At 47.1% G+C, this 20276-nt stretch overlaps 1 protein-coding gene across 12 annotated transcripts in view; it reads left to right on the top strand.

Annotated features, from left to right (window-relative positions):
- DYSF (dysferlin) overlaps positions 1 to 20276 on the top strand; it is a 220569-nt gene that overhangs the window by 76088 nt on the left and 124205 nt on the right. For 6 of the 12 annotated variants that reach the window (XM_077766308.1, XM_077766305.1, XM_077766301.1 and 3 more), the window contains 6 exons: positions 5470 to 5538; positions 6339 to 6382; positions 9756 to 9838; positions 17506 to 17547; positions 19163 to 19278; positions 19780 to 19893. In XM_077766308.1, the coding sequence (XP_077622434.1) occupies positions 5470 to 5538; positions 6339 to 6382; positions 9756 to 9838; positions 17506 to 17547; positions 19163 to 19278; positions 19780 to 19893 (468 nt within the window). The remainder of the gene's footprint in view (positions 1 to 5469; positions 5539 to 6338; positions 6383 to 9755; positions 9839 to 17505; positions 17548 to 19162; positions 19279 to 19779; positions 19894 to 20276) is intronic. The other 6 variants (XM_077766310.1, XM_077766302.1, XM_077766307.1 and 3 more) reach the window with 1 other exon arrangement.

Below are 20276 nucleotides of genomic sequence, written 5' to 3'. Positions count from 1 at the left end.
GGGGACCCTTCAAGCTGGCTCCTCCATCCCGACCTAACTCAGGGTCTCAGTGAAAATGTATGTGGGAGAGGTAACTCCGATTTTAAACTCTTCCACACGGAGGTGTAAATGCTCACTGTGGGTCCTCACCCAAGTGCAGTGTTAGTGTGGGTTTGGGATCAGGGTCTGATGCCCTGTACTTGGCCTCAGGAAGGACTGTAACAGAATGAACGAAGGCAAGAAGGAAGAGGGAGGGTGTGGCTGGATAGGCCTGTGGGACACTTCTTCCAAAGACTGGGATTAATTTCCCAATTTGACAGATAGGGAAAGTCATGTCTCAAGATTGGCTTTATTCCACATTCCTCCAAGTGGTAGGGTGCTTTGATGGTGGTGAGAACCAAGACTGACCTGCCTTCAAATTTAATGGCTTCTTTTAGAGCTGAGTTTCAGAGTTCTGGGCCTCCTGGCTGCTCCTGTGTCCATGCGGGCACCTTGACCTCCCAAGGTCTTCTATTCTGAGATGCCCTTGGCTGGTCCCGGGCATTTTTCTAGGTAGGTGCACATGTGATGGAGGTAGGGGACCTGGCCAAAGCAAGGGGCTACAGATAAAGCTTATTGGTGACTGGGCTTCTGCAAGAAGCAACAGCCCCCATTCTTGCCCCTAGAAGGACGGGGCTTATTGTGACCGAGGTAGTCGAGACCCTCCCTTTTGAAAACTTCAGCCTGTTGGACTCCCCTGGCCACTGTGTCACCCTCTCCTCCAGCTATCCTTACTGCCTGTCTCATTCTTTCTGTCCTTCTCTCTCAGCCTGCCATTATGTCACTTTTTCTCACTACTTCCTAATCTGGAGTCCTGGGGTTTTGTCTTCTGTGTGCCTACCCGCCCCAGCCTGGGCCTCATTGCACTTCCTCTTATGGACACTTGGTGGCACTATTATTCAAGATGTGAACCATACCTGATTAAACACACACACACACACACACACACACATTCTTGGTGGTATGTGAGAAGGAAAGGAAAGGTACTTGGGGAGTAGGTTGGAAGATTTTAAAGGAAATTTTTTTCTGAATGGAAGGAAAAAAAAACTATCAATTATTAAAAAAATTGAAAAAAAAATCAGAGAAAACCAAAGAAAAAAAAGAACCATATTTCTGTACTTCACATCACTCTGGAGATAACCACTGTTAACATTTTTTTTTTACCACTGTTAACATTTGTGGGTATTTCCTTGTACTGTGTTTTTCTCTGCACTGTTTTCACTCTCAACCCTCCCCAATCCTGCACTGGAAAAAATTAGGTTTAGATTAAGTTGATTTTCATTATTTGTGAATATTTGCAAATTCACCTACTCGCTAATTTTTTTAAAGTTTATTTATTTCGAGAGACAGAGTGGAGGAGGGGGAGAGAGAGAGAGAGAGAGAGAGAGAATCCCAGGCTCTGAGCTGTCAGTGTGGAGCCCAATGTAAGGCTCAAACTCATGAACCATATCATGACCTGAGCAGAAACCAAGAGTTGGACGCTTAATTGAGTGAGCCACCCAGGCACCCCTATTTGTAATCCTAAAATTAATAGTCATGCTGCTTCGTGATCATTTGCAGCCTGTGCAGTATGACTGAGGCCCATGTTGCTAGCTAATTTGGAACAATGTGACCCTGCCTTTTTGTCTCAGTTCTCATCCTGTAAATAAGTGTCCTTTTCTTGGTCTGCCTGGTGTTGTGTTTTTCACATTTTTGTGCTCTTTATTGGTGATTTGACTGTTTAAAATGCTCCCCTAGTGTAGGGCTGAAGGGCTTTCAAGTGTTCCTCTGTGTAAAAAGGCTGAGTGTACCATACAGAGTAAAGATATGTTAGATAAGCTTCATTCAGGCATGAGTTATAGTGCTGTTGACCGTGAGTTCAATGTTAATGAATCAACAGCATATATTAAATTTTTTAACGTTTATTTTTGAGAGAGAGACAGAGACAGAGTGTAAACGGGGGAGGGGCAGAGAGAGAGGGAGACACAGAATCTGAAGCAGGCTCCAGGCTCTGAGATGTCAGCACAGAGCCCGATGAGGGGCTGGAACACATGGACTATGAGATCATGACCTCAGCCAGGGTCTGACACTTAACCGACTGAGTCACGCAGGTGCCCCACAACAGTGTATATTAAATAAGAATCCTTAAACAGAAACACAAATGACACAAGGTTATATATTGATTAGTTGACAAAACTGTTGCAACTGAGGCTGGTAGGAGCCTAACCTTGTATTTCCCCCAAAACAGTGGTTTAATATTCACAAATTCAGTGTTCCTGGTGATTTATAGAATATATAACTACCATCAATAAAAAGAATCAATTATATCTACTCAGTTTGGTAAACTGTTTTTATAGTCTAGTATTTTCTTAGGTTATTAAACAGCTTTTGAAATAAATTTCTGATGGTTGTATAGTATTCTATTAGATGATTATGACATAACATATAATCTATTTGGGGATGACTTTTTTGTTACGGTTGCCAGTTTCCTCTTTTATGAACATCTCAGTGACAAATCAGTGTACCAGAATTTTTCTTCATACTCAGATTGCTTTTTTATAGGGAAGTTTCTAGAACTGGGCAGAGGGCATGCTTATTTTTAAGTATTTGATATAGNCCCCCCCCCCAGGATTGTGGTACGAATTACATTCTATCAAGAAGTGAAGGAGAGTAAAACAGAAAACACGCTTAGAGAAAAGGGGGAGGGGAAGGGGAGGAAGCTTGGTGCTGGCTCCGCCAAGTGTGTGGGGGGTGGAGCAGAGTGCGGGAAGACTGTTGGGGTTTTCTAGGGCCAGAGGCAGGGCTGGCCTGGGTGTGGCAGGGGACCTGCTATGTTCAGGCTCCCAGACCCACAGCCCAGGGTGGCCAGGTGGAGACACCTGCTGGAGAGGACGCCTTCAGCAACTTGGGACCAAGGCTGAAGCAGGCCCTGAGGGCATCGCTCCTGGGAGTGTGGCGACAGCCTGTGTCTTCTTGTCCCAGGGAGCTGAGGCACGGTGTTGGCAGGGGCTCTTGGCTGTGTCTGGTTAGAGTCCTTTCTTTTACTTTTATTTAAAAAATACGTCATCAAAGATTTGAATTAGGTAATATATTTATTATGGAGACTCTATGTATGTATCTGTCTATGTATGTATCTCTCCCCCCATCCTCTATGCAGCAGCTGTCATGAAAGCTCTTCCTGTTGCTCCATCCCATTCATCCATCACTTCCTCCCCGGCAGAGAGAAGCACTGCAGTTAGATGCTTTTGCATCATTCTGGTTTTGTTATGCGCATGCAAGCAGATCAGACTACAAATTCCTATGTGCTATTCTCTTAACACAGATGGTTGGATGTTATACCCATTGCTCTGCACTTTGCTTTTTAATTTGTCTCCCCCTCCAACTTTTACTAAGATATTGACATACAGCACTGTATAAATTCAAAATGTACAGCATGATGACTTGAGTTACAAACTGCAAAATGATTATCCTAAGTTTAGTTAATACCCATCTCTATATAGATACAGCATTATGAAAAAAAGACAGAGAAATATTTTTATCCCTGTGACGAGAGCTCTTAGGAGCTGTCTTAACAACTTTCAAACCTGCCATACGGCAATGATCACTAAAGTCATCATGTGGTACGTTACAGCCCCAGTACTTACCTTTTTCAATCAATAATATAACTTGGAAATTGTTTCATATCACAGAGCAGTCCTCATTGTTCAGAGCTGCATAGTAGCCCGCTGTGTGGACGGACCGTCATTTATGTAACGTGCCCTCTGTTGGTGGACACATGGGTTGTTCCATATCCTTGATACGTCACGCTATGTGCAGTGAATCACTTCATTACGCGTGTCATTCTGCACATATGCAAGTATTTCTGTATGGTGAATGTCTAGAAGTGAATGTAGAACTGGTAGGTCAGAGGGTTTTTACATTTGCAATTCGGGTGGATAGTGGCCAGTTGCCCTGTGGAGGGTTGAGCTATTGTTTTCTTCCACCAGTGCAGTATGAGAGTGCAGTCTCCCTGTAGCCCTGCCGCCAGAGGGCTGCCAGATTTTAGAGAGTTTTATGAATCTGATGAGTGAGAAATGGTGTCTTGGTTTTATTTGTGTTTCTTTTCTTATGAGGGAGATTGAGCATCTTTTCATGTGCTTTACAACCCTTTGAGTTTTCATTCACTCTCTGCCCATTGTCCCATGAAATTGTTTGTCTCTCTTCTTTTCTTACTCCTTTCTTTGCTGACACAAGGAGCAAATCCTGGCATCCAGACTTGCCTCCAGGCTTTGCCTGGGCTGTTCTCACAGAGAGGTGGGGAGGGTGGGGACAGGGGTTGACATTGGGTGGATCAGGGGTGGAGACAAAGTCCTGGAAGCTGTACCCTCATTTGATAGAGCCCCTGAGATGCTCATTAAGTGAGATAATGCTCATAAATGCTTAGTACAATGCAGGGCCCACAGTAAATGCTTTGAGAAAGGCTGCAGGACATGCAAACCTACTAGGATCTATGTATCTGAAATAGGTTACCTGCTGTCCCTGTGCAGGTACCAGATGTCCTGGAGCTGGCTGTGCCCGTGGCACGTCCTGGGGTATTCCTAGCGCATGCAGAGCACACAAGTCACTGGTTTGGATCTAGATTCCACCTCTGCTAGGTTTCTTGATTGTGGAAATCCCAATCTTTTTTTTTTTTTTTTTTAATTTTTTACACTTATTTATTTTTGAGAGAGAGGGAGAGACAGACTGCAAGTGGAGGAGGGGCAGAGAGAGAGGGAGGACACAGTATCTGAAGCAGGCTCCAGGCTCTGAGCTGTCAGCACAGAGCCCGACGTGGGGCTCGAACTCACAGACTGTGAGATCGTGACCTGAGCCGAAGTCAGATGCTTAACCAACTGAGCCACCCAGGTGCCCTGTGGAAAGCCCAGCCTTAAGAGCAGGGCTGATCTGAGGCAGACTGTGGCTTATGGGGGTTTTATGTTCACTGCATTCGTCTCTTATTCTCAGATGCTGGTGCCTGGCCCCCAAGCCCTGGCCCTCCAGCTCCTCTCTCCCCTTCTTCCCCCATCTCTAATCTCCTAGGGCTCACAGTGTTCCAAAGGGACAGGTGGTTGGGCTAACTGATAGATGTTAGTGCCTTGCTCTGTAGGACCCCTGGGAAAGCCAGTCTGGACTCAGGGCCTCCACACTTAGGTCCTGGCCATATGGGAGTTGGGGGAGCGGAATTTCCAGCCAGAGGTAGGAGATTAGGGTAGAAGGACTGTGGAATTCAAGCAGTCTGTCTCTATCCCCCTACCCCCTGAACTCTCCTGCTACCCCGCCCCATACTCACCAGCTCTGGATCAGATTTACCATTGAGCTTTGTCTGAGCCTTTAAGGCCCCTAGGGTCTTCTGCCCAGCCTGAAGGGTGGCAGACACCCTTGCTGGTGAGGTGGTCCTCGAAGGAGACCATAGTTCCCTTGGAGCTCCATCCACCTGTCCTCTGTGTCTTCTAGCTCTGCAGCAAGATCCTGGAGAAGACAGCCAACCCTCAGTGGAACCAGAGCATCACCCTGCCTGCCATGGTAAGCCTTGCCTCCTCGGGCCCATCCCAGCAGACCCTGGGCTCCTGGCCTCCCCACAATCCTGCTTATATCCTGGACTTCCCCTTCTCCCCCTCCTCCTCGTCTTCCTCCTCCTCTTCCTCCTTCTCCTCCTTTCCCTCTCCCTCTTCTTCTCCTTCTTCTTTAATGTTTATTTATTTATTTTTGAGAGACAGAGTACAAGCAGGGGAGGGGCAGAGGGAGAGAGAGAATCCCAAGCAGACTATGCACCCAGCACATACTTGGGGCTTGATCTCACAACTGTGAGATCGTGATCTGGGTGGAAATCAAGAGTCTGATGCTTAACTGACTGAGCCACCCAGGTATCACCCCTTTTATAAAAAATATTTTTATTTTTAAGTAATCTCTACACCCAAAATGGGGCTTGAACTAACAACTGAAGATCAAGAGTCATATGCTCTACCACGGACTGAGCCAGCCAGGTACCCCTGGACTTGGACTTCCCCTTCTTTATTTATTTATTTATTTTTTTTTTAAATTTTTTTTTTTTTAAATATTTTTATTTATTTCTAGGAGAGAGAGAGAGAGAGACAGCGTGAGCAGGGGAGGGCCAGAGAGAGAGGGAGACACAGACTCTGAAACAGGCTCCAGGCTCTGAGCTGGCAGTCAGCACAGAGCCCGATGCGGGGCTCGAACCCACGAAACGCGAGATCATGACCTAAGCGGAAGTCGGACGCTTAACCGACTAAGCCACCCAGGCGCCCCGGACTTCCCCTTCTTTAAAAGGATCCCACCCCAACATGTCTCTCTTCCCTCCTCAGTTTCCCTCTATGTGTGAAAAAATGAGGATTCGCGTCATAGACTGGTGAGTGCTGAGTCTTGGAGTCTTTGGGGGTGACTATCTTCAGGGGTCACTGGGTCCTTCAGTTTTTCTCAGCTGAGGACACATAGTGGGAGAGTCTGTTTCAGGTAAGGGAGTTTCCTCTGAGGGGAGGTTAGAGAAGGAGAGGCCGTGGGCTGTTCTTGGGAAGCTTACTCACCACCCTCCTCCAAGGCACAGAGGGCAGCCAGGTAGAGCAGAGACGTCTCCAGCAGCCTGAGATCCCCTAGGGCAGGGGGTTGTCAGGAAGACTTCCTGGAGGAGGTGGGATTTTGCTAAGTCCAGAGTGAAGGCATTCCAGTGAGGAGAGAATCATAAGCAAAGGCAAGGAAGCTGAAAAGAGTAGAGCTTTTGGGAGGATGGGCTGTGATCCCCCTCCTCCTCATCCCCGCCATTGGCTGCTAATGTGGAATGAGCACCTACTGTGTGTCAGGTCCTGTGCCCAGCAAGTATTTTACATGCGTGACATCATGTGATCCTCAGCTCGAGTCCTGGCCACTTTATAGATGAGGGAGTGATCTGTCTGAAGGGACAGCTGGGAAGCAGCTGAGGCTGGGATTGAACCCAAGCCTGCTGCTCCCAAAGCCTGTGTTCTTAACCGCTGGGCTGTCTGCTTCCCACTATGTTAAGGTGATCTCTTTCATACCTGGAGGGTGGTTAGGGGTCCACATGCATGAGCTCCGGGACCTTTCAGACATCAGGCTTTCCAAAAAGAGAGTTGTCCTTTTTCTGCCCCCAAAAAGTCTTGGCCATGCGGTTCCCAGCGTGTTCTCCTTTGGTATCGGGCCATGGTACCCCCAGCCAGGAGGGTAATGAGAGACCAGGGAAAACCCCCAGGCCACAGAGCCATTAAAGTGTGCGCCAGTTCCCTAGGCCTAGAGAAAACAGCTTGTGGGAATTAGAGAGGAAAGCAACAGCCAGGAGGGCCAGGAGGGAGAGGCCTCCAGGGCCCTGACCGCAGGTATGTTCCATGGGCAAGCGGTCGTGGGGAAGAGATGTGCTTCACGTGCCGGGAACCACCTCTGTATCGCAGCTCACGATGCGGGTGTGCACCCGTGCGGTGATGGCTGATTGGCTGTACACCACTGTGTGTGTGCCCGCCTGGGGGCTCTTGTGCGGATGTGCGCATGGGTGCGGTTGTGTCGTGTGTGGGGTGGCTGGGCCTTGCCCGGGTCCGTGTGAGCTGCGTCGAAGGCATCAGCATACTGTACAATCCAAACACATTACGGAATCTGGTGGTTGCATCTCTGGTTTGGGTTGAAGTGGCATTTTTATTGTGAGTCTATTTTCAGACTTGCTGTATTTTCCAAAAGCAACCCCAAGCCCCAAAACCCAGCTCTTGGCCAGAAAGTGTTCTGTTCCTGCAAGTTCCTATCCAGAAAAGTGCTTTCTTCCCAGAAAACGCAGATAAACTTTTGTTATCACCTGAGTCCTGGAAATACGATCTGGTCCACATGGCCTTTTCCTTGTAACTTAATCTTCTGCTCAATTCTTCTATGTTCTCTTTTTTGTTAAAGAATAAAAATGCAAGAAGTTACTTCTACCCCATAAAAAGAGAATCTTTCTCCTCCCATTTGCTTTCCTTTCTCACACAGTTCAGATAAGACCAGAGATCAGAAATTTCATCCCTCTCTCAGTGCTGTTCTTTTCCAGGGGTCAGTCACGAAGGCAGCTGCCAGTGAGGTGATGATCTCACTGTAGATTGTGTCGGGAAGTTTTTACTTCTCAGAGCTTATTACCATCCTTCATCAGGCAAAATGATGAAGATCTCTGCTGACCATTCATTCTTCCTAGTTAGTCCCTGCCCTGGTGGAAAACTTTAAAATCAAAGCTTAATCATCAACCTGGCAACTGCGAAGAGGAAGGAAAGGAGCAGCAGAGATCAGGTATCTGATGGGTACAGCACTTAAAAGAAAAATAGAATAGCCTTGCCCAAGCGGGTTTTTCACCATGGGGCTTAGGAGTGTCATTGCTTGAAGCTGCCTATGGCCTAGGTGCTCATAGGAGGGGGAGAGTGAGTGCCTACAGGGCTCCAAGGAAAATGGGGCCCCGGGAAATTTCAGGAAGGAGATAGGTGTTGCCCAGTCCAGCATTTCTCAACTTAGCAGTAGGACGTTTTGGGCCAAAAAATTCTTTGTTGGATGAGACTGCCCTGTGCATTGCAAGGTGTTTAGCAGCAGCCATGGCATCTCTCTACTGCCTCCCGCCGACCCCCTGCCCTGTCCCCATTCAAAACTGTCTCCAGAATTTGCTAAATGTCCCTGGGGGTGGACATTTCTGGCTCAAATCCTCAGTTTTGTCACGTTGGCAACCTCAGTTTCCTCATCTGAGATTGGGACCAATTGTAGTACCTGCCTCATGGGGCTGAGTGAGGGTTCGAGCTAATTCATACGACGATGTTAACACGATGCTTGACTTTCAGTAGGTGCTTAATAAGTGCCAGCTATTCTCTATATTATTGTCAAGGGGGCAGGCTTGGGACCCAGAGGGAGGGTCTACATGGGACGTTGTTGGCTAAGAGACTCATTACAGTCAGTCTGCTCAAACTCTTACCTGTAGTCCCCCATGCTGGTTAGGGAAGGGAGAGGCCTTCCTCTGCGGAAGCAGGACAGGGACAGGCCCCTGAGTGAGGCAGCACGTACCATGGCAGGAGCACTGGACCAGGAGTCAGGGCACCAAGGTTTCAGTTCTGGCTCTGCCCCTCCCTCCCAGGCTGACCTTGGGCAAGACCTTCCACCTCTGAGCCTCAGTTTTCTCATCTGTGTAATGGAGAGGATAATAAAAAAAAAGTACTAGTTCCTCAAGGCTGTTGAGAGGATCCTTTGAGATAAAGGAGGTTAAAAGTGCCTCACCACACATCAAGTCAGATACAAAAAGTAATCCTGCATTAGCTAATAAAAGCTAATTTAAGACTGTGGCCTTGGAGATAGTTTCTTCTTGGGATGCCTGGTTTTCTCCTGGTTTGGATATTTCTTGAGCTTCTAGAACCTTGCTCTCCCTGCGTCTGGGGGTCTGGTTCCCTGAACAGCCTCCTCTGCTCTCCTGCCCTCCCCCCTGCCTCTGGCCTCTTTCCTTTCAACCTGAAGATGTCTCCTCAGACATCCAGGCTGGCATCCCAGTGTCGGTCGGCTGATGGGATGCTGGTGGTTGGCCAGATGGACTCTTTCCCTCCGGAGGAGTCTTGACCAACACTTTCTTTCCAGTCTCTTCTTCCCTAGGATGACCAGGCCTCAGTGACATACCCAGTATGAAGACTGGGACCCCTAAAGATGTATAACCGAGGCCCTCTGCTTCCTGGGTGGGCTGTGGCGTGCAGTCCCTCTCCTGTGTTCAGGCCCTCTCTGCCCCCTTATTCTAGGGACCGCCTCACCCACAATGACATCGTGGCCACCACCTACCTGAGTATGTCGAAAATCTCTGCCCCTGGAGGAGAAATAGAAGGTAAGTTTCCCTCCCTTGTTCTGTCTTCTGGTCCTCCACACCCTCCCCTGATCTACCCCTACCTGTCTTATACCTCTAGTTTTGAGAGTGCAGAAAAGGGAGTGTTAATTGTAAGGCCTTTTGCAGCCCATTTTCCATGAAGAAGGGCTGTGGTCAATGAGAAAGATGGGCTTACAGGCACTTAGGATTCCCTACACCTTGGTGGTGGGATCCACTAATGGCATAGGGAGGATGATTCACTGCTGCCGATAACATGGGCGGCTGCAGCCAGTCTGTGCATCACGTTCTGTGTTGGCTGACTTGTGTCCCAGCAGCTTCTATTTTGAAATAGCTTTCTTTGGTCAGTTAAAAAGTAGGCCATGATCATTTTGTAAAATAAAAAAAAAATAATAATGAAGAAGAATATAAAATTTGCTCATAAAATTACCCACATGCTTACCTCCAGAGAAGAGCTAATTAATTAATATTCTGGGAGTTTTTTGTACGTACGTATGCATATGTACATGAATGTGTCTGTATATGTGCTTGTGTATGTGCATTAAAAACTGTTTTGAAAATTGCTTTTTGTCACTTAGCAGTATAACACAGATGTTTATTCACGTTATTAAATATTCTACAATATAATCTGAAATGAATACACACATTCCCTTGTGTGAATGTACCTTAGTCCACATTAACTACTTAATGATGAATATTCAGGTATTTTCTAACTTTTCTACATTATAAACAACTAATTTTATATTGAGTATTTTTGTAGCTGAATCTTTTATATAATTCATGATTTTTTTGGATGAATACCTAGAAATGGAATTGCTGTATCAAAGGATTTTTACGTTTTTTAAAAGGCTTATTTATTATTTGAGAAAGAGAGAGAAATCGTGAGCAGGGGAGGGCTAGAGGGAGAGGGAGAGAGAGAGTAAATCCCAAGCAGGCTCCATGCTCTCAGTGCAGAGCCCGATGCAGGGCCTGAACCCATGAACGGTGAGATCATGACCTGAGCCGAAATCAAGAGTTGGACACTTAGCCAACTGAGCCATCCAGGCGCCCCAGGATTTGTACATTTTAAAGCTATTTGTATACATCAAAATTGCCCTTCAAAAAGACTGGACTAATGTACACTCTAATCACTCACATAAGCTTATTTTGCTCTACCTTCACCAACACGGGGTAAAATAATGTTAGAATTTTGTTAATTTGATGGGTGAATTTCATCATTGCCTTAATCTTCATTTAATCAACAGATGGTTAAGTTGATGAATGCAAGTTTAAAAATATTTTAATAATTATTTCATATTTACATATTATTTATATATTTGTATGCTTTTTATTTATTCTATTGTAAATTGCCTATTCATTGTCCTGGTCTGTATTTCTGATAGTATGTTTGTTATTTTTCTCACTGTTTTGTAAGAGTTCTGTATACATATGTATGTTAACTTTTCCCTGTTGTATATGTGGTAAATAATTCTTGTCTGTTTTATTTTACCATGTAATAGAATTTGATGTCTAGGAGTTTAAAGTTCTTATAAAGCTAAATCTGTTAACCTTTCCTTAGCAAATAAGGCAAGGATCTAACATTACTTTTTTCACAGTTGTTCTTTGTTAATACCACCACTGTATATAATAATCTTTTCCCTATATTTTGAAATGCCACCTTTATCCTCTACCCAATTCTTAGATGTGTTCTTGGGCCTGTTTCTTGATTTTCTATTATCTTTAATTGGTATGTCTGCTTGTTATTTCTTAGGTTTTGGTATCTGGGTTATGCTGGCTCTATAAAATTAATTGGAAAGATTTAAAGTCTTTTCTAACATCTGGAGTAGTTTATATAACATAAGAATATAGTCTTTTGAGGGTTTGAAAGAATTCACCCATAAAACCAGATGGGCTAGGTGCCCTTTTTGAGTGGGTATTATAGTACTAGCTCTTTTTGAAAACTTTTCAGTGTCTCCTGTGATTACTGTTATTTGTAGTTTGTTACTACTATAGTCAGTTTTGGTAATTTATTTTTTTCATAGAAAAGTGTTCACTATGTTGAGCTCTTCTAATTTATTTACATAGTGTTGTATAGAACAATCTTTTGTAATTTAAACAATTCTCTCTACCTGTGGTCTTTTCCTTTTTCTTATTTCTAATGATACGTGTTTGAATTTTTTTCTTTTTTTTCTTGGTTAACTTTGTTACAAGTCACCCCCCCCGCCCCCAGCTTTGTTTCAAAGAATCTACTTTGAGATTTATTTATCAATTCTAATATTTTTTCTTCATTTTCTGATTTTCTCTTTTTAAATTTTGTCTTCTCTCATCTTTTTATTCTTTTCTCTTCAGCTTATTTTGTTATTTCCTTTTAAAACTTTCTAATTAACTTTGTGTGCTTATTTTCATAATCTCTTGTCTAAATGATATGGGTTTTTGCCCCATATGTTATGCTTCGGAAGGCCTTCAGCAAACCCCAAGGTTATATTTAACGGTCTTTAAAGATTTTTTTCACACTTAAATATTTAGTCTATTTTGAATTTATTCAGGTGCACTTTCTGAGAGCAGTCTGATTTGATTTTTCTAACTAGATTATGCTTGTAGGAATGCATCTTTTTTTCTCACAGTTAATTTACTTTGATCTAGCTAAGAGTGGGACTCTTTTCATTGAATTTTATCTGAGACGTGGTGAATTCTTAAATCTGCATGGAAGAGGGATTTATTCTAACATTGGAACAGGAGCAGCAGAAGGCAGGGTGGGGTAGGGGATAAGACTCTGGAGTCAGGCAGCTTGGGTCCCAATTCTGCTTCTTTGTAGCTGAGTGAGTCACTCCTCCCCTCCCGCCAGGCTTGGTCTCATAAGGCTGTTATAAAGATCCAGTGAGAGTATAAATGGAACATTCTTAGAGTGTCTAGTATGCCTGAAAACCTAAAGTAAAGCAACGTTTGCTGTGTAGTATCATTATTATTGGCTTTCTGCATCACTGATCTGATCTTTTCCCCCTGTACCAGTTCTTCCTCCTGCTTTCCAGGTAGTTTAAAATTGGTCAGGGGCGCCTGGGTGGCTTAGTCGGTTAAGCGTCCGACTTTCGCTTAGGTCATGATCTCACGGTTCATGGGTTCGAGCCCCGTGTGTGTCGGGCTCTGTGCTGACTGCCCGCTCAGAGCCTGGAGCCTATTTCAGAGTCTATATCTCCCTCTCTCTCTGACCCTCCCCTACTCACGCTGTCTCTCTCTCTCTCGCTCTCCTAGAAATAAATAAAACATAAAAAAAATAAAATAAAATTGATCATTACATTTTGAGTTTGTCCCACCTCCATTCCCCTCTGTTATTCCTTTTATATTTTTCATTTTCTTTTTTGTCGGTTCTCTACCAGAAGGTTTGCTTTGTTCCACAACACCTATGTCTTCTTGAACTCTGTTGAGAATTCCAAATCATTTCCCGAGAGCTTCAGGTGAATGTTCTCTGGAGTCTTACAGATGCTGCTTCTCTACCTTGGTTAACACTCTGTGATTCTTCCTTTCTCCTTTATTCACTCTCTGGCAAGACCTGGTCGGTGGTGGTGTCTTTCTATGGACAGAGTGCCTTGTTTCTGTCCACTCACCTTGACAAATCTTTATCTGGAGCACAGGTTAATGTGTCCAGTTTCTGGAAGATTCCACCTCGTGCTCTTGAAGTTGAGCAATCCTTTCTTCTATATTCTCTGAAACATTAAAAAAACCTCACCTTTTAATTATAGAAAATTCAAAAACACCTGAAAGTAAAGAATTGTGCAGTGAAATTCCAGGTGTCCTCAGGCAGCTTTAATATCTCACTGCTCTCTGACATTCTGATTTCATCATTGGTACTTTTAATCGGCAGAATACACAAAAACTAGCATCCACAAGGCACTGCTGTGAGGGCCCCTCCTGCTCCAGTCCCCTTCCCCCACTAACTGTGGGAACAATGATCCCAGGATGCAGGTGCTGTTCAGGTAATTTCTGAGAATGGCTCTTTTGGATGTACAGGTAGAAGGATTTGAGGTGGGGTCATGAGGGAGGGGTGGGAGGGAGGGCATTCTGGATCCCTTGCAGATTGAAACTCCTGGTATGGAAGGAATCTTCTCCAGTTTTCTGATTGGTGCTGTCTCCTGCCTTAGAATCCAGGGGCAGGCCCTCGTAGAAGCACAAAATGACCTTCTGACTCTTTCCTGATGGCTACTGTTTCATGAAGCTACCGCTGTGCCTGCCATCAGCTGCCCAAAGAAGAGTTAAGATCCCTCTCCCCACATCAGTCTTCATTTCTGTTGGTGATGTTGGCCTTGATCTTTTCCAGCGTCATTATAAAGGTTTTAAAGGGAACGTGAGAAAGATGTTTACTTGGCCACTAGATGGCGCTCAGGTCATGGGCAACCCTGCATGGTTCAGGGAGGTATTCCTAGGTGGGTTCATCCTCTCCCACAGATTGTTTTGGGAATAAATGAGACTCTCCTTGCAACAAGCTAACCAGTTTTAAATGTGTTATTAAACAGCTTGATCTCTGAAACAATACAAGAGTTTAACTTACCGCTCAAAATGGAACTGTTCTTCCTGACTGTTCTAATGTCCCTTCCGTCTGAGACCCTGAAAGTTGGTATTTGCCTTGCTCCCCGCCCAGCTTCTCCCATTGTCCTGAGGCCATCTCAGAATGTGTCATTCCAATTTTCCTTTCAGCCGTTTGTATTCTTTCTTCCCGTTAGGAGGGTCTAGCATATTTGCACAGTGCTCGACACCATTTTCTCACTGCTCTCAAAACCCCCACTAAACCAAACTGTAAAAACGTGTTGTTTCTCTATATTCCTCCACCGCGTGGCTCAGCAGTCTATTTGGCACAACCAGGAGTTTTTGTTTTCATGTTTTTGTTTTTCTTTCCAGTGAGGACCGGACCTAACACTAACTTCTTAAGCACTGCTGCCCACAAGTTTGCCTGGGCACGCTTAAGTATTCCTTGGACCCTGTGCTCCGAAGCATTTAGTAAAAATTTTGTTTTCTGAAAAGGAGTGATTTCCTTAGAAGCTGCATTTTTTTTTTTAGAAGCTGCAGTTCTTTTAAAAGGCCCATGGAGGGGCGCCTGGGTGGCTTAGACGGTTAAGCGTCCGACTTTTGCTTAGGTCATGATCTCACGGTTTGTGGGTTCGGCCACGCGTCAGGCTCTGTGCTGACTGCCAGCTCGGAGCCTGGAGCCAATTTCAGAGTCTGTATCTCCCTCTCTCTCTGACCCTCCCCTGCTCACCTACAGTTTTTTCCACAGCTAAGAAATCCATAGCGTTTGTTTGTTGGTTGGTTTTTTGGTTTTTTTTTTTTCCTTTGGTCTTTGGAGCCTAGATGATGATTTCCCAGCACTTCTCGGCTTCTCCTCCTCTTTGGCATGGGCTGGTGTCAGGCAGCCAAACTATGGGCGTGGGAGACTGCCGAGAGGAGGAGCCGGCGGGGCTGGCGGCAGGTAACGGCCTCGGCTTCTCCCGGAGGAGACGTGGGTGTCCCAGGGCACTGTCTGCAGGGCTGTGATGTGTGGCTGCCCAGGCTGGGAGGGCCTGTTCTTGGTCTTCCCCAGCTTCCCTAAGGTGAAGGAGTTGGGCTGGGTGGCTCAGGCCACAAAACTGGGAGCATTCATCTGTGTTTTGGGGCTTCTGCAGCTACGGTTCCCTGGGCTTAGGGAAACACAGCAAAACACTTGCATTTTGGCACAAGGGTGATGAGGACTAAATAGAGGCCTTGTCTTAGGTAGCTTCACTGGTCAGTCTGCCCTTGACTGTAGGAGCTGTCTGCAGACACAGAGGAGAGAACCTGGGATGGATCTCCTCAGCACCTGGACACCTATGATTCTGCCCCCAAATGAAGAATTGTTGGTCTAAATTGTCAGCAGGGCCACGGCTTACTAGGTGCTTAGCACTGTGCCTGATTAGGCTCATTCGTTGAACGGACGAATGAATGAATGAGGAGATGAAGGAATTAATGAAAGGTGCCATTGGGAAATAGACTTCTCGGCAGCCGCTGCTTGGTCCTCCTGGACACTAGAGGCATGTGTTGGTCAGATGGCTGGTGGGGTTAGGGGGACATCTGTGTCTAGGTGGGACACTGGTTTACAGCCAGGATTCAGAGTCAGTCTGTGGGTGTGAAGTGGAGTTTGCCTCTGCCAGAAGCACATGGCGGTGGGAACTGTGACCTCGGCCTCATTAGCTTGAGATAACTGGCCGGGTCTGTTTGTAATCATTTGGAAGGAGCTTAAAATGGAATCTGTTTCCTTCCGGTGGACGCTGCCCGTGGCTCTCCTCGGAGCTGCAGCTGTACCCGTGTGGGTCCTCTCCCTGTTGCTGAAAGCTCCCCTATGACCAGAGGCCTGGCTTCCCCATTGATGAAAACCTATTCCTGTGGATATGAAAATGGCCATGAGTTATGGTTTCTGCAGCCCTGAATTCTGCCAGCTGGCATTCCTAGCCGAGGCCCGGCTACAGAGAGCTGCGGGGCCAGGTCCCAGGGCCTCGCCTTCCTGCTGCCTTCTGCACCGATGGGTCAGCCTTGTCCTCGTATGTGGGCTTGCAGGTTCCCCTTCTCTCTCCTCTTCACTCTTTCTGTCTGTATGTCTGTTCAGTCTTCCTTCATGATATTTTGCTCAACTCTTGGCTCTTAACTATAGCCATGAAGCTATGGGAGAATAGCCATGGGTATATTTTTTGAAAGGAGACAAATAGGTAAAGACGACCAACAAATGAAAATAATCAAAGATTTCATCAACCGTATCCACAGGCTTGGTCATGCCCCCAGATCTGGTCACACTCAGCTAGTTGGAGGAGGAAACAGTGAGGGTCAGAGTGCAGGAAGAGGCTCAGATCAGAGAGGGCCATGGAAAGAGATGGAAGGGTGCCCACTCTCTTGGGGGCATTTTATATCTACCTTAGAAATGAGGGACAGATTCTAAGAGCCGAGAAGGGTGCTAGAGCATCTCCTTCCTTGCTTCTCTCAATTATGCACACCCCTTACTAGAGTGTAGGGGCATGTCCCAGGGTGTAGAACCTTTAGCTGATGGACAGGGTCTGGGACTGTGCTTCACTTGAAGTGGCAGGTGCTGGAAGCCAGATCCCAGTGCCTGCTGTTGTGAAAATGCAACATGGTGCCCTTGCCGGCAATACTAAAAATGGCCACTAGATGGAGATGTCGTACCTTGAAATGCCATTGCTCAGGGATCTTGGTCCCAAGTGTTAACCTGCCTGTTGGGTGGAGTCCTGGGTATGCCTCACCGCCTTTCATGTTTCCCCCACCTTCCTTTGTGTCTGTGCTTTGTTACCCTCACTTATTTGGCTATAATACAGAAAAAAAAGCACAATTTTTTTTTCTGTGTTGTTACTTGAATGTATTGAGTCAAGTTTCAGGTCCCATTTTCAATTGGCAAACAGAACACGCAGACATAGGCAGGCAGACACTGCTGAGCAGGGGTCTGGGGGCTCATCTTGCTGCTGGAGACTGTGTCTGGTTGGCGGTGGTGGTACGGTAATGACTTAATGTGTGATAAATTCGCAGCTCGGAGCGGGGAGGGGCCTTGGGCCACATCTATTTCCCACATGGGAGCCATCTTTCCATCTGTCTGTCTGCCAACTCTCCATCCACATGCATGTTCATGTAACCAGTCCTCCCAGTCATGTCCATCCTAACCCCTTTTCCATTTCTTTACGCTTCAGAGGAGCCTGCAGGTGTGGTCAAGCCTTCTCCAGCCGTGGACCGTATGTGCTTTCCTGGGGATGGCAATGGGGTGGGGTGGGCTGCGGGTTTTTAGCTGGAGGGGAGAGGGTGCTGGTTGCTGGGGAGTTTTTGATTGGCTTGAGATGGGATTGAGGTACGCCACCATGGTCCCTGAGCTTACCTTTGGCTGTTACTTCTGTACCGCGGTTGAATATGAAAATCGCTTGGAATGCTTTAAAGACAATTCCCCACGCAACCCCCTCTGGAATCTGGTAGGCTCCAGCTCAGGCTCAAATGAGAGTCCACTCTCGCAGGCAGGGGCGGGGGGCAAGGCCCTGGGCAAGGCATCTCGGGACCAGGAGGAGGCCAGGGTAAGTGGAAAACTCTTGAAGTTGGAGTTTACACGGTAAACCATAATGGAGATAATTAGTACAAATAATTAGTAAAGCTCATGTTAGTTTCCTTAGCCTGGGCCTCCACCTCTGTCCCAAATGCCACAACCCTGTCTGTGCTGGAGACCGGAGGGAGAGTGGTGACAGGCAGCTGGCTCTGCGGGAAGGCACGCTCCTGCACTCAAGCCTTGTCCCTGCCCACGTCTCTTTACCCCAGGGTCTTGGCACTCGGTGGGACTTGGGGTTCACAGCTCCTGCTGCCCTTAGGTCTGGCTCAAGCATTTCCTTGCTGAGGCCATTTGTTTTGTACCTACCTTTCCCCTTCCATGATCGTAAGGATTGGATCATCCCAGATGGCTCCTGCTCGCGGGCCCACTTTCCATTGTTGGCATTCTGGAAACAGCCCCTCTCCCCTTCCTCTGGAAGAGACACCTTGGCTTTTCCGGGTTCCCAGAGTATTTATTGTCCAGTGAAGTCCTGTCCTGGGAAACTTAACCGTTGTGGGAAATTATGACCTAACAACAGAGAGTCTCTGAGGAGACAGTGATGTAGAGACAAGATTTCCCTCATCACTGGTGGGATTCTCCTTCACACTGTCCTCCAACCTGGTCCACTGAAAGGTGGTTCTTTGTACAATGCAGGGAGGGAGGCAGAAGCCGGAGCGAGTCAGGGCTGTTAGGTGATCTGTCTCGATTTCATAACGATATGGTGGGTATGGGGGACATACGCGGGGGGAGTGCCCTGTGGACTGGGGCATCTGGCCAGGTCTCCACCCTGGCTCCCTGGGTGATGGCTTCTTTGGACACCAGACTCTGGGGCCTCCTTTGTGTGTCCCCCTCACTCCTGTGGAAGAGGGATGGGGGTGCAGGCTGGGGTGCGGCCTGAAAGAGGAAGGGCAGTGGAGGGCCCCAGACCCCAGGTTTGTGTGCGGGCTCAGTGCATGGGCTTTGGGGTTAGACCATTTTGGGCTCTGCCACTTTGTAGTGACATGTTCCTTTGCATCTCTGAACCTCAGTTTCTTCATATGTGAAACAAGATAATAAAAGTAATAAAAATCTGCACGTCTCAGCATAGTGGTGAGGATTAAAGGGCCCATGGGAGACAATGGTCAGTGTCACGATTCTTTACACACTTACGGGGGCTGCATCCTCTGCATGTTCAGGGAGCTGAGGGCCAGGGATGCGCTCGGGCCTGAGGTTGGCGGGGCTGAGCACTAGAAAGCCACACTAGGCTGGCTCTTCTGATTCCCACCCGTGTCTCCCAGTGGACGACCATCTGGGCTTCCTCCCCACCTTCGGGCCCTGCTATGTCAACCTCTACGGCAGCCCCAGGGAGTTCACTGGCTTCCCGGACCCCTACGTAGAACTGAACATGGGCAAGGTGAGCCGGCCGGCACTCCCACAAACCCACACCCCCAGGCCTGCATGTGGGGCTCTTCCAGCCTGGGCCACCTCTGCTCTGGTCTGGACTCCAAGAGCACGATGGAAGCACAGGGCCAGACAGTGTCCCCTCAGAGAACCTTCCTTCCACCGGGCCCCCTCCTGGCTCCTACTTCCTTCTTACTCCCTTCTGCTTTCCCTTCAGGACCAGCCTAATACTCCCCCTGCCACCTTTTTCCTGGCCTCGCCGAAGGACTGAGGCCTTGTCTGTGTCAAGTTTCATCCCTTCTCTGGCTGGGTTGGAGTCTGGTACTGACCATCTGGGTGGCTTGTCATGTCCCCTATGCTCTCTGGGCCACTGTTTTTTATCTGCAGAGTGATGGGGGGTAGCCCAGGGCCTTCCTGGTTGTCTGGTAGATGAGCCAGGGCCAGATCAGGCCCCTTTTCTTCCTCTCTTCCCATCCACCCTCCCTGCTTCTGGTGACCCAACTTCCCCTCTTAGGGGGAAGGCGTGGCCTACCGAGGTCGGGTTCTGCTCTCCCTGGAGACCAAGCTGGTGGAGCACAGCGAGCAGAAAGTGGAGGACCTCCCTGCGGATGACATCCTTCGGGTGGAGGTGAGGGGTGTGGCTCTGGAAGGAGCGAAAGAGGTGGCGACCAAATGGGGCTGGCTTCTCTTGTCATAGTGGAGGAGGGCTCGGCTATACCCACGGGCTGTTCCTTCACCCCTCTGGGCCTCAGTGCCTAAGCTGTGAAATGGGAGCAACCCCACAGCTATCCTGCCTTCCTGAGGGATGTTCAGAGGCTCAAAGAAAATAAATGAAAATATTTTAAAAGGCTAGAGCTTGATTCAAAATGAGAGATCTGTTTTATAACAATAATGTAAAGATAGCTAATGCTTATTAATCACTCACCATATGTCAGACACTATGATGTCAGACGCTAGTGACATTTGATGTCGTTGAGGCCTCCCAGCACCTGTCAGGTGGTTGCTGTTAGT

The sequence above is a fragment of the Crocuta crocuta genome, unplaced genomic scaffold (genome assembly GCF_008692635.1).
Source record: "Crocuta crocuta isolate KB4526 unplaced genomic scaffold, BGI_CrCroc_1.0 scaffold113, whole genome shotgun sequence".
Classification (NCBI taxonomy): domain Eukaryota; kingdom Metazoa; phylum Chordata; class Mammalia; order Carnivora; family Hyaenidae; genus Crocuta; species Crocuta crocuta.
Note: the sequence above shows the minus strand (reverse complement) of the source record. Positions and strands in the feature narration are given on the sequence as shown.